A 13,212-nucleotide genomic window follows, 5' to 3' on the forward strand; every position below is an offset into this window, starting at 1 on the left:
AGGCACAATCGTGTTCATCACAGCCTTAGTTTATGAAAGTGAAAAACTGAAAACCTTAAATGTCCAACAAAAGTTGCTAATTTAAATAAATGGCAGGACATCTATAGAAAATAATATTTACTAAGCATCTACTTAATATGACATTTAATAAACTTTTGGAACTGACATAATCATAAAGATGAAGAACAGATTAGGGGTTGCCAGGATTTAGGGATGTAGGTAGGAGGGAGGTGTCCATGGCTATAAAAAGGTATCATGAGAGAGGATGATGAAACTGTTTTATATCTGGATGTGACACCAATCTTCACGTGATAAAACTGTACAGAACTAAACACACACAAGTACATGTAAAACTGGTGACATCTGAATAAGGCCACTGGGTAAGGTCAATTACCTGGTTATACCACATGTAGTTATGCAAGATCTTACTTACCACTAGGGGAAGCTGGGTGAACATATACAGGATCTTCCTATATTATTTCTTACAACTGCATGTGAGTCGAATTACCTCCAAATGAAAAGTTTTTAAAAAAGACACTGAGGAAGAAGATTTGATTAACATGGAATGATGTTCATAACATACTGTGAAGCGAAAAACAGAATAGCATACACACATCTATACACACGGGTCTGGAAGTATATTCGTAAAAGTGTTAGTTATTAATATTATTTGTTAATGACATGGCCCTTGGAGGGAAAAGATACCACATCTACTCTGTCAATTAAGATGCATCCATTGCAAGTGCTGACAATTGTTGACAATTATAGGAACCAAAAGAAGAGTCAATTAAAAAAAGAAAAGCTTCATAAACAGAACAATGAGTCTCATACTTGATCTTGAAAATTCAATTTAAAAGTGCATAAAACTAAAAAAAATTTGTTTAAAAAGACAAAATGGCAAACCCTCACACATGCACAAATAGCCTATAGCTCATTTTTAACAATGGTTTTATTTCTGTGGGAAATTACGTATCTTGTAATCAATGAATAATTCCTAGGGAAACAGATTATCACTTGAAATATGACTATATTTTCTGATCCCATTGCTAGCCATTACTTTAGTGGCTGATTCTGTTTTTTCAGTTTTAAGGGATAAACACAACCAAGTCATTCAGTTCACCTTCATCAAAAGGTTTGTGAGTTGACGACAGATGTCATGATGCTGTCAATAATGAGTTAACACCACAAGGCTTTGCTGGCATCAGGATTTTAATGTCAAAAATGATAACTCCCCAAAATGAAGCAACTGTCAACTGCTAAGCTAGAACACAATAATCTAATCTTGAGAGTATAAGGTATTTTTTCACATGGACGAATCCAACCAGCTCAATCTAATACCTAGCCAGAGCAACTCCAGTCTTAATAGTTTGACCTCGGTCAAACTTAACTAAGCCTTAGGTTCCACATTTGTAAAATGGAGATAACATAAGCATCTAACACAGACAAGGTTACTGTGAGAATCAGATGAGATAATGCATTTTAAGGGCTTAGCATTGGATTCAGCATAATAAATGCCAGAAATAATTTCATATATTTGTTTAACAGTGTGTTGTACATACTAAATTTAATTCTATGCCCTCTATTTGGCCTAGATAGCTCATGCCAAAGTAACATAGAAAACTAAGGATTAGAACACAACTCAGCATCTTCCTAATATGCCTGATATCTGTATGTAAAACCTTCTTTCTCTGTACTTTAGCTTGTGCAAACTTTTCCATAATTATTTTAAATGCATATACAGAAAAGCAGTTTAACAAATGTGCAAATTCACACAGATACATGATCCAAAACAGTTCAAAGCAATACAAAATGACTAAAACTGCCATTAACCAAAAGCCATTGTAACTCAACATCAACACTAGGCTGGACAAAAAAGATACGTATGAACACTACTCAGGAGAAAAAGTAGATGTTGGTACTTTTGTAAATGTGATATAAACCAAATCAGTCAAGCGGTATGACATTACCCACTTAAACTCTTGGTAAAATCTAATGAGATCAAACACTCATGTGAAGCACCACCCTGGTGAAAAGCTGCCCCTGGTCTCTTCACCTATTTTCAAACTATTTTTTAAATAGTCTCATTATGATAACATGATAGCTCTCATAATCATACTTGGAGAAATCAGTATCTGTGATAAATTACCATCTCTTTTTACACTGCCCTTTAATAAGATTACTAGAAAAGCAAAAAAGAATAAATCTTTCAAAGTATCCCTATTTTGTTGGTAACAACTAAATATCCCCAAAATGTTTCCAATCTCTCTAGCATATATACATAATATATACATGTGTATATATTGACATATATGTGTGTATATATATGTAGTCTTGTAATATACATATTAATATAAACTGGGAACTGATGATTTTTAGACTATTTTACTTTTTAAACCATTTACATACATAGCAGGCACAGCCTAACTTTTCAGTGGAAAGACTGTACTGAAACTGAATAGCAGATGATTTAGCATGAGTAACAGGTCAATTACATGGAATTATAATTGTTTCTGTGCATTGGGATTTTATGTGAAACATGAGAATGTGATGATGAGCAGCCGTGTTTGATTTTAATTGCTGTAGCTTGAGTTCTCCAAAACATCATGAGGATACTGGAGAAAATGAGAAAATGACGTGAGGCATGGGAGATGAAAATGATGCTGCGGAGAGAACTCTGGTAACAGATGCGGCTCTCTCTGAGGGATTGGCTCAAACTTATGATTTACAGTGAAGCGTAAGCCTCTCCAGAGAGTCTTCTCCAGAGTTATATAACTCCCCTTACTTTTCTAGGTATTGAGAGCAGAAAAGGCATACTTTTCCATCAATAAATGCCTGAAGAATTGCAAAGCATTTTTCAGAACAGCAAAACCTGTAAGCTCTCTTTAGCTCCTTCAGCATTCTTACACCGACAAGGAAGAGTTTCACACTATGCCTCAAACAAGATAAATCTATTCAAAACCTTCACACTATGCCTCAAACAAGACAAATCTGTTCAAAACAAATGACAAATAATGCAAGCTGGTGAACAAAACAGAGTAAAAGAAAAAAAAAAAAAAAGGAAAGAAAACCGTCAGTTAAGAAGTCTGATAGAAATAGTGGTAACAGACACACAAAGGTCTTTCCCACCAAACGGCCAATGGGAAGAGGAGGAAGATGACTCAGACACCTGAATCTTTCCCCTGCTCTCCATGAAAACTATGAGCCTTTCCTTGGAAGCATTCACCGTAACAGTAGTGGTGATAAAAGCACCTCAGTATGGCATTATGGGCTATAAAAATCAACTACGTTTTCTGAGCACTTACTAAGCATTTTACAGAATTATTCCACTGAATCCTCAACACAGCTCTGTGAGATTTATTCTCTTTTAGAGATGAGAAAATTGAAACTTAGACATTAAGGAACATATGTGAGGTGGCACAAGAGGCACAGATGATTCAAACACAGTCTGTCCCATTTCAGAGCCACCTTGTCAATCACTACACTATGCTCTCAAATGAGATACATACATGTCAAGGTAAATAAAACATATGGATGGTACAGCATTTGTAGAACCAAATGACCTTTGAAATATTACTTTCATTCCTACTCACTATGTTATTCAGTTAATCAATATTCTCTAAACTTTAAAACTTTTTGCCCCTAGCCACCCCCAAAATATATATGAATATATGTATGTGTGTGTGCTTCACACAGTGATACACACATGAAATATATGTTTCATGAAACTATACTCATCCTGGGACTTCCCTGGTGGTCCAGTGTTAAAGAATCCACCTTCCAATGCAGGGGATGTGGGTTCAATCCCTGGTCGGGGAACTAAGTGGGCAACTAAGCCCGCACAGTGCAACTACTGAGCCCACGCACCTCAACTAGAGAGAGAAAACCTGCACACCACAACTAGAGAGAAGCCCACACACCACAACAAAGAGCACGCATGCCACAACGAAGATCCTACGTGCCACAACTAAGACCCAACACAGCCAAAAATAAAAATAAATAAAATATTTTAAAAATGTTGCATCCAAAAAAAAAAAAAAACTAGGTTGATTAACCAAGATGGCGGAGTAGAAGGACGTGCTCTCACTCCCTCTTGCGAGAGCACCAGAATCACAACTGGCTGCTGGACAATCATCGACAGGAAGACACTGGACTTCACCAAGGAGGATACCCCACGTCCAAGGACAGAGGAGAAGCCACAGTGAGACGGTAGGAGGGGCGCAATCAGAGTAAAATCAAATCCCATAACTGTTGGGTGGGTGACTCACAGGCTGACGTGGGGTTCCGGCAACGGGAGGAGGAATTCATAGAGAATCAGACTTTGAAGCCTAGTGGGAATTGATTGCAGGACTTCGACAGGACTAGGGGAAACAGAGACCCCACTCTTGGAGGGTGCACACGGAATAGTGTGCGCATCAGGACCCGGGGGAAAGAGCAGTGACCCTGGGGGAGACTGAACCAGACCTACCTGCTAGTGTTGGAGGGTCTCCTGCAGAGGCGGGGGCTGGCTCTATTTCACTGTAGGGACAAGGACACTGGCAGCGGAGGTTCTGGGAAGTACTCCTTGGCGTGAGCCCTCCCAGAGTCTGCCATTAGCCCCACCAAAGAGCCCAGGTACGCTCCAGTGTTGGGTTGCCTCAGGCAAAACAACCAACAGGGAGGGAGCCCAGCCCCACCCATCAACAGTCAAGTGGATTAAAGTTTTGCGGAGCTCTGACCACCACAGCAAGTCAGCTCTACCCACCACCAGAGCCTCCCATCAAGCCTCTAAGATAGCCTCAACCACCACAGGGCAGATAGCAGAAGCAAGAAAAACTACAATCCTGCAGCCTGTGGAGCAAAAACCACAGTTACAGAAAGATAGACAAGATGAAAAGGCAGAGGGCTATATACCAGATGAAGGAACAAGAAAAAAAAAAACCCAGAAAAACAACTAAATGAAGTGGAGATAGGCAACCTTCCAGAAAAAGAATTCAGAATAATGATAGTGAAGATGATCCAGGACCTCGGAAAAAGAATGGAGGCAAAGATCGAGAAGATGCAAGAAATGTTTAACAAAGACCTAGAAGAATTAAAGAACAAACAAACAGAGATGACCAATACAATAACTGAAATGAAAACTACACTAGAAGGAATCAATAGCAGAATAACTGAGGCAGAAGAACGGATAAGTGACTGAAGTCTAAAAACAATTGTCAAACCTGCAGATGTTTTATCTGCACAACAATAACATTCTGACTCTTTGAACATCACTGAGTAACTAACCAATTTAAAAGAAAAAAAATAATTTTATCCAGCTCTGGCCAGCAGAACAAAAATAAACAAATGACCTGTAACCTTAAAAAAAAAAAAAAAAAACTACACTCATCCTTACTACATGTAATATATTCTAATACATATTCTATTCTACTTCTGTTTTTTTTTAATGCTGGAATTGATTTCATGACCCACAAATAGGTGGCATCTTGCAATTTAAAAAAAACAACTCTGCTCTAGACCACAGGTTCACGGATTTTAGGAAATACAGGCAGAGAAAGTATGGACATCCTCTGATATTAGAACCACACACAGGCATCCTGGGAGAGGATTAAATAAGATACATATATGAGAAATCACTTGGCAGAGAGTCTGGCATAAACAGGTATTTAGTAAAAATCAGTTTCCATGATACCTCCTACAACATTACTATCCCCCAACGTTTAGAGAAGCGAAGTTACTCCGCCACCATCATAAGCATTATAGTCAATGAGCTGCTGGCCAAAGTTAACCACCTTAAAGTTTCAATGCTCAGCTAACATCAAGAAATGGAGCTGTGTTACCTACATGACCTTTCCTGATGAAAGCGGCTTATCATTTCCAAGAAAATGCTTTTTTATGAACCACTTTGATAGAAAAATTTCTGAAGTATATCAAACAGTGACTTGACTTCTTAAGAGGACTATACAGAATTGTCTTTTCTCAAGGACCCAGGATCATAATTATGCACACACAATGGTAAATTTTAGAGCTGGTAGATGCCTACCGTAGAGGTCACCTAATTCAAGTCTCTCACTTTACAGATGAACAAATTGATGTCCCAAGATGTTATGCAATTTTCCCAAAGTTACCCAGTAGGAAGGTTAAGTGATTCCCATTATGCCATGCTGCCACATCGATTTTGGACTATGCTGAGCATGACCTAGCAAGGTAGTCAGGATTTAGAAGAAAATACCCCTTGTAATTGCCCCCATGTTTGTTATTTTTGTTACCTCACTTCTTTCCCCATAATCTTTAGCAATAAAACTCTTAAATCAAAAAAGGATCTATGTGTTTATGCTCTGCAGGAAAAATGTTAAGCTAGCCTACTCCACAGCCCATTTAGGGGAAGAATTCCAAAATATAATATGTGTGGTGTACTTTAGTAAGGAAAGGGATGCAGAATGAATCTCTATGTGGCCTTCAGAAAGCAAGAAGGATGCAATGAAAAGGCCACATTGGCTTAGAACAGCTCTGAGCATGTGACAGTCAGGAACCCCAAACAGCTCCTCAGAATAGGCAACACAGTAAATGTCACAAGGACAGGGACTAGGTTCTCAGTAAATGTGGGTTGAATATTCTAAAAAATGTGTAGTCTGTCACTACACTAAATGGTGCCAGGTCATTGTGCTGTCTGACGCAGGTTTGCATTTTAGGTGTTTGTCTCTCCCCTTTCCCATAAGGATATGAACTGTCACTTACGTCTAATGACACCCCCCCAAACACGGCTTTTGCAGAAGTTGATAACGTTTCCTATATCTTCTAATAAGATGCTTCTAATACACTCTGAGCATGCTAGAATTTTCTAAAATAAGAATGAATATGCTCTAAGTAAGAGAATGAGGGATTCCTCTACCTAAGAAGCATGCCGATATTATCCCATAACTCTTGTAACTTCCATCTTGTCTGCCCTTCTGTTGAGTGGATGGCTCTGTTGCGGGTTACAGATTACACAGGTTGCCAGATAAGTCACCTGCAGTGAGGTATTATGCTACTGGGACTATTTTTAACCTGCAACCGATGATACTTCTCTGTAACCCACAAAATTATCACTCAAATATCTTTTTAAATGGCAAAATGTCTTAAAAATGACAACCGTGCACCCAAACTGAAGGCCATTTTCTAGACACTTATTACTATATCCATTTTTTAAAATAATTGTCATGATTTTTTCATTAAAATTTTTTTTTAATTTTATATTGAACTCACTATATCCATTTTTGTCCTCTCCCTTGAGACTCCATTTGGCGCTCCTTCCTTATTCCATTTTCTTCTATATTTTCCATGGTTCAAGTACTTTATCTTATTCTTCTGCCTTTGGGTGTTCGAGTGATATTTCCTGTATTTTGTAATCAGGAGGAAATGGGCTTAACTAAGAAAATACATACAAAACTTTATTTTCCCATAATCTCTTCAAAACATGATCTTAAGGAAAATGTTGTGTTATGAAGAATGAAAAGAAATACAAATTAATCAAGGTCAAAGGGGTTTACAATATTATCCACAGATTATTTTACTTGATAAAGCAATTGTCTCTTGATGACATTTTAACTATAACTAAATCTGCTAAAAGAAAAACTGCATCTCATAGCCTATTTCTTCATGTTTCTGATACGTGCATGATTAATTCTGCTTTTGTTATTAAAACTGAATCTTTGAAACACTAATTTTTCCATGATTTACTCAAGCTAGTACATCTAGTAAGGCAAACACATCTTAAAGACCACTTTCAGCAAAGTATTTCAGAAGAGGAATATTCCAAACACATTAAAAATCACTCTTACTCAGTAATTATTGGAATTATTGGATTCATTTATTTGGGAAATGGCTTTTATCCAATTTTTCCACTTTGACTTACCTAAAAACAAAGCTTCATATCATAAATTTAAACAATGTGCTTGAAAAGTAAAAATGTGTTCACTAAGTGATATGAAAAACTTCTAACTCAAATAAGTTCTTCCCATACTTTGAGAAATAACATTACTCTCACGGAAATAAGTCTAAAATGAATCTTTTTCCAAATACACCAGATACCCCTGATGCAATTTTCTGGATCACTCACAGAATCTTCCTACCTCTATCATAACGGACTCTAACAGGATGGATGTAATCCATATTATGAACTGAACTAGAAGGCAAAATACGTCTTATATAAGAATTAACAGCACTTAATGATAAGAATTAGCACCCTTATCAATTAAAATTTGAATCAAGATAAGAAAAAGTATCTTAATGATTCAAAGTAATTTTTAAAACACCCTAAGTGCCAAGGTAACAACAACAAAAAAAGGCAGTAACATAGGACCCAAGTATGGTATAACAACTATTCTAAAGTGGATATTGTTCTAAGTTTTAGGATAGACTGGAGAGAATAGAGTCTGTTGACTCCTTCCAGCTCTCATCCAACATCTGTTCATAGCAGCTACAGCAAGGTTATCTGTAGCCATGCAGTTTTCAGGTTGAGAATAAACATGTCCTTGCTGTTTTGAAAACAATTACCCAGGTACAACTAGAATAAGATAATTTTTGGTTAGACAACACTGGAAAGGTTATCTAGTTTACCCTCCCTATGTTCAAAAACAAGGAAACTGAGGCTCAGAGAGATTAAGTTCCTAGCCCTAGCAACTCACACAGCTAGTTAATGGCCAAGCAAGGTCTAGAACCAAGTTTTCCCAATTATTTCTATTAATATGGGTTAACTCTGAGGGTCAGAACCACTGATTCTCCTTCTGGTATGGAATTGACCTTTGGAAATTTACCGGCTGTGTGATCTTGAGCAAACTGCAACCTTTCTAAGCCCTTTTGCCTCCTCTGTATAGTGTAAAGAATACGTACTCTAACAAGGTTGTTGTGAGGATTATATACGGCTTGTAAAGTGCTTAGCACGTCGATTAGCAAATAATAAGCATTCGAAAATAAGTAGTTATTATTTTTACTCCCGACCTGGAAACATGGCTGCTCCTACTGTTTAAGAAGACAATGAACTGAATTCATCAACACAATGGACAGGGTCTCAACCACCGGGGTTCCCCAGCCTACCACGTTCTGTAGAGAGGAGAAAACCCCACCCAACAAACTATTTCACCCCATCTAAAATCCACCCTTTACACTGTTAAGAAAAACAAAATACCAACTGCTGCCAAATGTTTTCTGCCACGTGTTGTACGTGTAATTTGTCAACTAGAAATTGCAGGGGGAGTTCTGGCACCACCCAAAACATGAAGAATAAATGACGGGAAAACAAGGGGAAGATAAGATCACACACCTGAACTGGACTCACAGACGCTTGTTCTCAGCTTATTTAGCTGTGGGTAGATAGGTGGGTGGTAGAAAGCAAAATGATTTCTTTCAGCACCATAAAGCAGGAATAATGGCCACCTCAACAAATTACAACCCCCCCTAGGCTTCTCAACAAAACATAAAAGAATCCATTTCATCGCCTTAGTAAATTAAAACGTACATGGGCAACAACTGAGCAACAAAATGTATCCGAGCTGCACTGCACCCTAGGGTTATATAAATATATGAAAAATTCCTATGAAATGGCGAGACAAAATGATGGGGAATATCACCTTGAAATTAACAAGGAGGAAATCATGTCATGCCAAAGGTGTCTCCATTGACAAAATCCCCACCCTCCGTTCTCATGACACTGCAAACCCACCTCCCTCTAAGGAAATTACAGGAATCACCCGCAGCAACCAACCTCAGCAATCGACATCGACCAGATCGACCCCTACTCAAATGGCGCTAAGCACCGCGGGTCCAAGCCCCTCCCTGCAGCTGCCAAGTCCCGCGCTGGCTCCAGACTACTTCGCTTCCTTTCCGTCCTCCCTCTCACGCTCGACCCCCAACATTTCTCGCCGACCCTCGCCACTGACAGAGAAGGTAGGAACGGGAAAGACTTCCTACACTTTGTCCAGTGAGTACCAGAGCCACACATACCCGTCCCTATTACGACCACATCAAACTCCGAAGGTAGATTATCCGCCATCTTGACAGGAAACGTGTCATGTGACTATTGCTTCTGGAAATGAAATCAATTTAGGCATTGCCGTGGTAGAAGGCGGAAGGGAAAACACTGCATTCTGGGTATTGTAGTTCCTGGGTGGCGGCTCCAGATAGGCGGCTACAGCCTTGTATTTGAAATGTTTCACGCGAATGTTAAAAGCTCGATTCATTTTCCAGGCTGAGTGCAGTAGCGCATTTAGCCTGGAGTTTTAGGATAAAAAAGAGTTGTAGATTTTTACTCTGATGGCTAGGATGAATGTGGGAAGACCTGGGAACCCCTTGACAATGATGAAGCAAGAATTGTTAGGAGACAAGGAGGGCGGAGTGAAATTGAAAGGGGATTGCTTTGTGAAGAAAGGAAATTTTCATTCCAGTCTGGAAACTGTTTGTTTCCCCCAGCATGTCTGTACTTTCGTTTTGGCCTGCGAGGCATAATTTTTCACACCAATACCTTCACACTCTATCCCTTATCTTTTTTTGTCTCTGTCTCCCCAATGAAAACCCACGAAAAATCTCGCCCTAGCTTCGCCAGAATGGAACCGTCACTGCATCTGTATTTGTTCTAGTTAGTCCGATCAGCCACCTTGGCCATATACATATGCAAAATTAGTCTTGCTTTACAGGAGGGAAAAAAGTTATGAAAACATAGTAGTTGCTTGATAGGCGTTTATTGATTCTGAATCTGGTTTTGTATATGTATACAAGGAGTTCATACAAGATTTTCCCAATAAGGTACCGCAGAAATGATCAAGGTAAAGTGTCCTTTATATTCAAGTGATTGTATTTGATGAAGAGGATTTAGATTGCCTGTGCCAAGCAGCTAATGTAGCTCTGATAAGTATATTCAAGGTCGGCCTCCTCCCACCCGTACCCCCAGCCCCGTTATTTAAAATGCTTTGGTGTCTGACAATTCCAAAGCAAAAAAGAGGTAGAGAATGCATGGGAGTGAGGGAGGGTAATTTTTTGATCCCAGAAATTCATTGTGTAGTTATTTTACCAGAGTTTCAAGATAATTCAGAGAGTGCAGTGGTGGACCTTCCCTTACACCACCTGACTGACCTCTGAGCTGTTTGTGGTTCCCCAGTCACACTGTTGTTCCTTCATCATGGAATGATCTTCCCGTTCTCTGGCTAACAATTATCCCCAAGGCTCAGAGTCATTTCCACCACCTCCTCCTTATATTTCCTCCCTATACTGGGTTATATTTCCCTACATTGTGCTACCTCTCTGTCATAACCTCCCATATTGCACTGAAAATTATTTGCATTTATGTTGGTTCCTATACTGGACATATATCCCCCAAAATACATACCCAGATATACAATACCCTAAATTATAAGCCCCTATATGATAGGGATTGTGCCTTACTTATCTTTTTACCCCCTGCATCTAACATAAGCCCGGTGTATAGTAGGAATTCAGTAAGTGTTTGCTGAACTAAGCTTGGCTCTGATTCCCCTAATACATGGTAAGTACTATAGATTCAGAAATTTCCTAACAAATATAATCACACTGTGAAGATACAACTCACTGACTCATTTAATTTTCCTTAAATACTCATTGAGTACCTACTATGTGCAAGGCACTGATTTAGATGCTGGGACTACAGCAATGAAAAAACAGACAAAAATGCCTGTCTTCATGAAGTTTACATCTAGTGAAGTAAAACAAAATAAACAAGTAATTACACTGTAGTGCTAATTTTCCACTATGTTTTTCCCCAAATTTAAAATCCCTTTCTTCCCCCTGAGGATAGAGAGCACAACCCTCAGAAAGATAAAAGTGCCAGCCTATACTTAGCTGCCCTTTCTTTAAAGTTATCACACCTTCTCTGGGCATAGAAAAGATTATTATATTCGAAAAATATAAAGCATCTGCATGGAGAAAACGCTCAAAATACCTTTTCCTCCCAATGTATTTTTGTTAACTTTTTGCAAGGCAAAAATGAATGTGGGAGTTGACAACATCAATAAAATAGCATAAAGCAAAGCAGCTTAATTGTTGTCTATTCTATTATACTAAGGACATCTATTTTTGAGAACTGAAATATTTTATTTGGATAAATCACAATACAATGAGATGATGGATACCTACAAATTGACTACCCTGTTAAATCACTGTGACATTGATTTTTTACTTAATGTTTTCCTGAATTGAAAAATCACAATTCCCTGAACATTTACCTTGTATTCAGAAGTTTATTCAAGTGTGGGATCTGATGTATCATATTTTTACAAACCAGTAATTTAATGGTCTCCTCCTATGCCTTTCCTTTGAGCTCCAAATCCATATATCCAACCCCTTACTCAATATCTTTTCTGAACATGTCCACTACTGAATTCCTGAATATTTCATCCCCAAACCTCTTCGTCCAGTGTTCCCCAGCTTAGAAATGGTACCACCTTCCAATCAGTTACTCAAGTCAAAAACTTAAGGATCATCCTTGATATATTACTCTCTTTCACCCTTAAACCAATCCATCAGCAACTCTTGCCAGATTTATCTCAAAGATATATTGTAAATATATCCACCTCTAAATCTGTTCTGCCCCCATAATCTCTTCCTAGACTGCAATAGATCCCAGCTGGCCACCTCATTCATGCTTGCTTCTCCCCAGTCCACTCCCCACACTGCCGGTAAACTTTTAAAAATTCAAATCTGATCATGTTCTCCTTTACCTAAAACGTTCATGATTTCCTATTGCTCTTAAAATCTACTCCAAGATTTTCAACGTGTTGTAAAAGGCCCTGCTGAACTCAACAGTCTCATCTCGTACCTCTCACTTTTCTCTAAGCTCCAGCCATATTGGCTGTCCTTCCTCTCCTCTGATATCCCATACTCCTTCCTACTTCAGGGCCTTCCCACATGCTCTTCCATGTGCCTGAGGTTAACTTTGATCCTTCTTCCCCCTTTCTTCTAGCTTAATCCTCATTTTGCTGTTCATTCGAAACAACACATAATCTGGCAAGTGCCTCAGTCTATCTTAGGATCTCACCCTATACTCCTCCTCTGTTGAACTTTTCATGACGGGAAATATCAAGTTCTTTATGCAATTACGTGTTTCATATCTGCCATCCTCTTAGAAGGTAAGTTCCACAAAGTCAAGGACTGTTCCTATATTGTTCATTATTATATTCCCAGTATATCATTCAGTGCATGGCAAAAAATAGACAGTCAAAAATATTCCTC

At 38.6% G+C, this 13,212-nt stretch overlaps 1 protein-coding gene across 2 annotated transcripts in view; it reads right to left on the reverse strand.

The window, feature by feature from the left end:
• CHM (CHM Rab escort protein) overlaps positions 1–10,016 on the reverse strand; it is a 182,341-nt gene extending 172,325 nt beyond the window's left edge. The window contains exon 1 of one of the 2 annotated variants that reach the window (XM_057538845.1): positions 9,958–10,016. In XM_057538845.1, the coding sequence (XP_057394828.1) occupies positions 9,958–10,006 (49 nt within the window). In that variant the 5' untranslated portion in view covers positions 10,007–10,016. The remainder of the gene's footprint in view (positions 1–9,957) is intronic. The other variant, XM_057538846.1, reaches the window with a different exon arrangement.
• Positions 10,017–13,212: the final 3,196 nt, after the last annotated feature.

The sequence above is a fragment of the Balaenoptera acutorostrata genome, chromosome X (assembly GCF_949987535.1).
Source record: "Balaenoptera acutorostrata chromosome X, mBalAcu1.1, whole genome shotgun sequence".
Lineage (NCBI taxonomy): Eukaryota > Metazoa > Chordata > Mammalia > Artiodactyla > Balaenopteridae > Balaenoptera > Balaenoptera acutorostrata.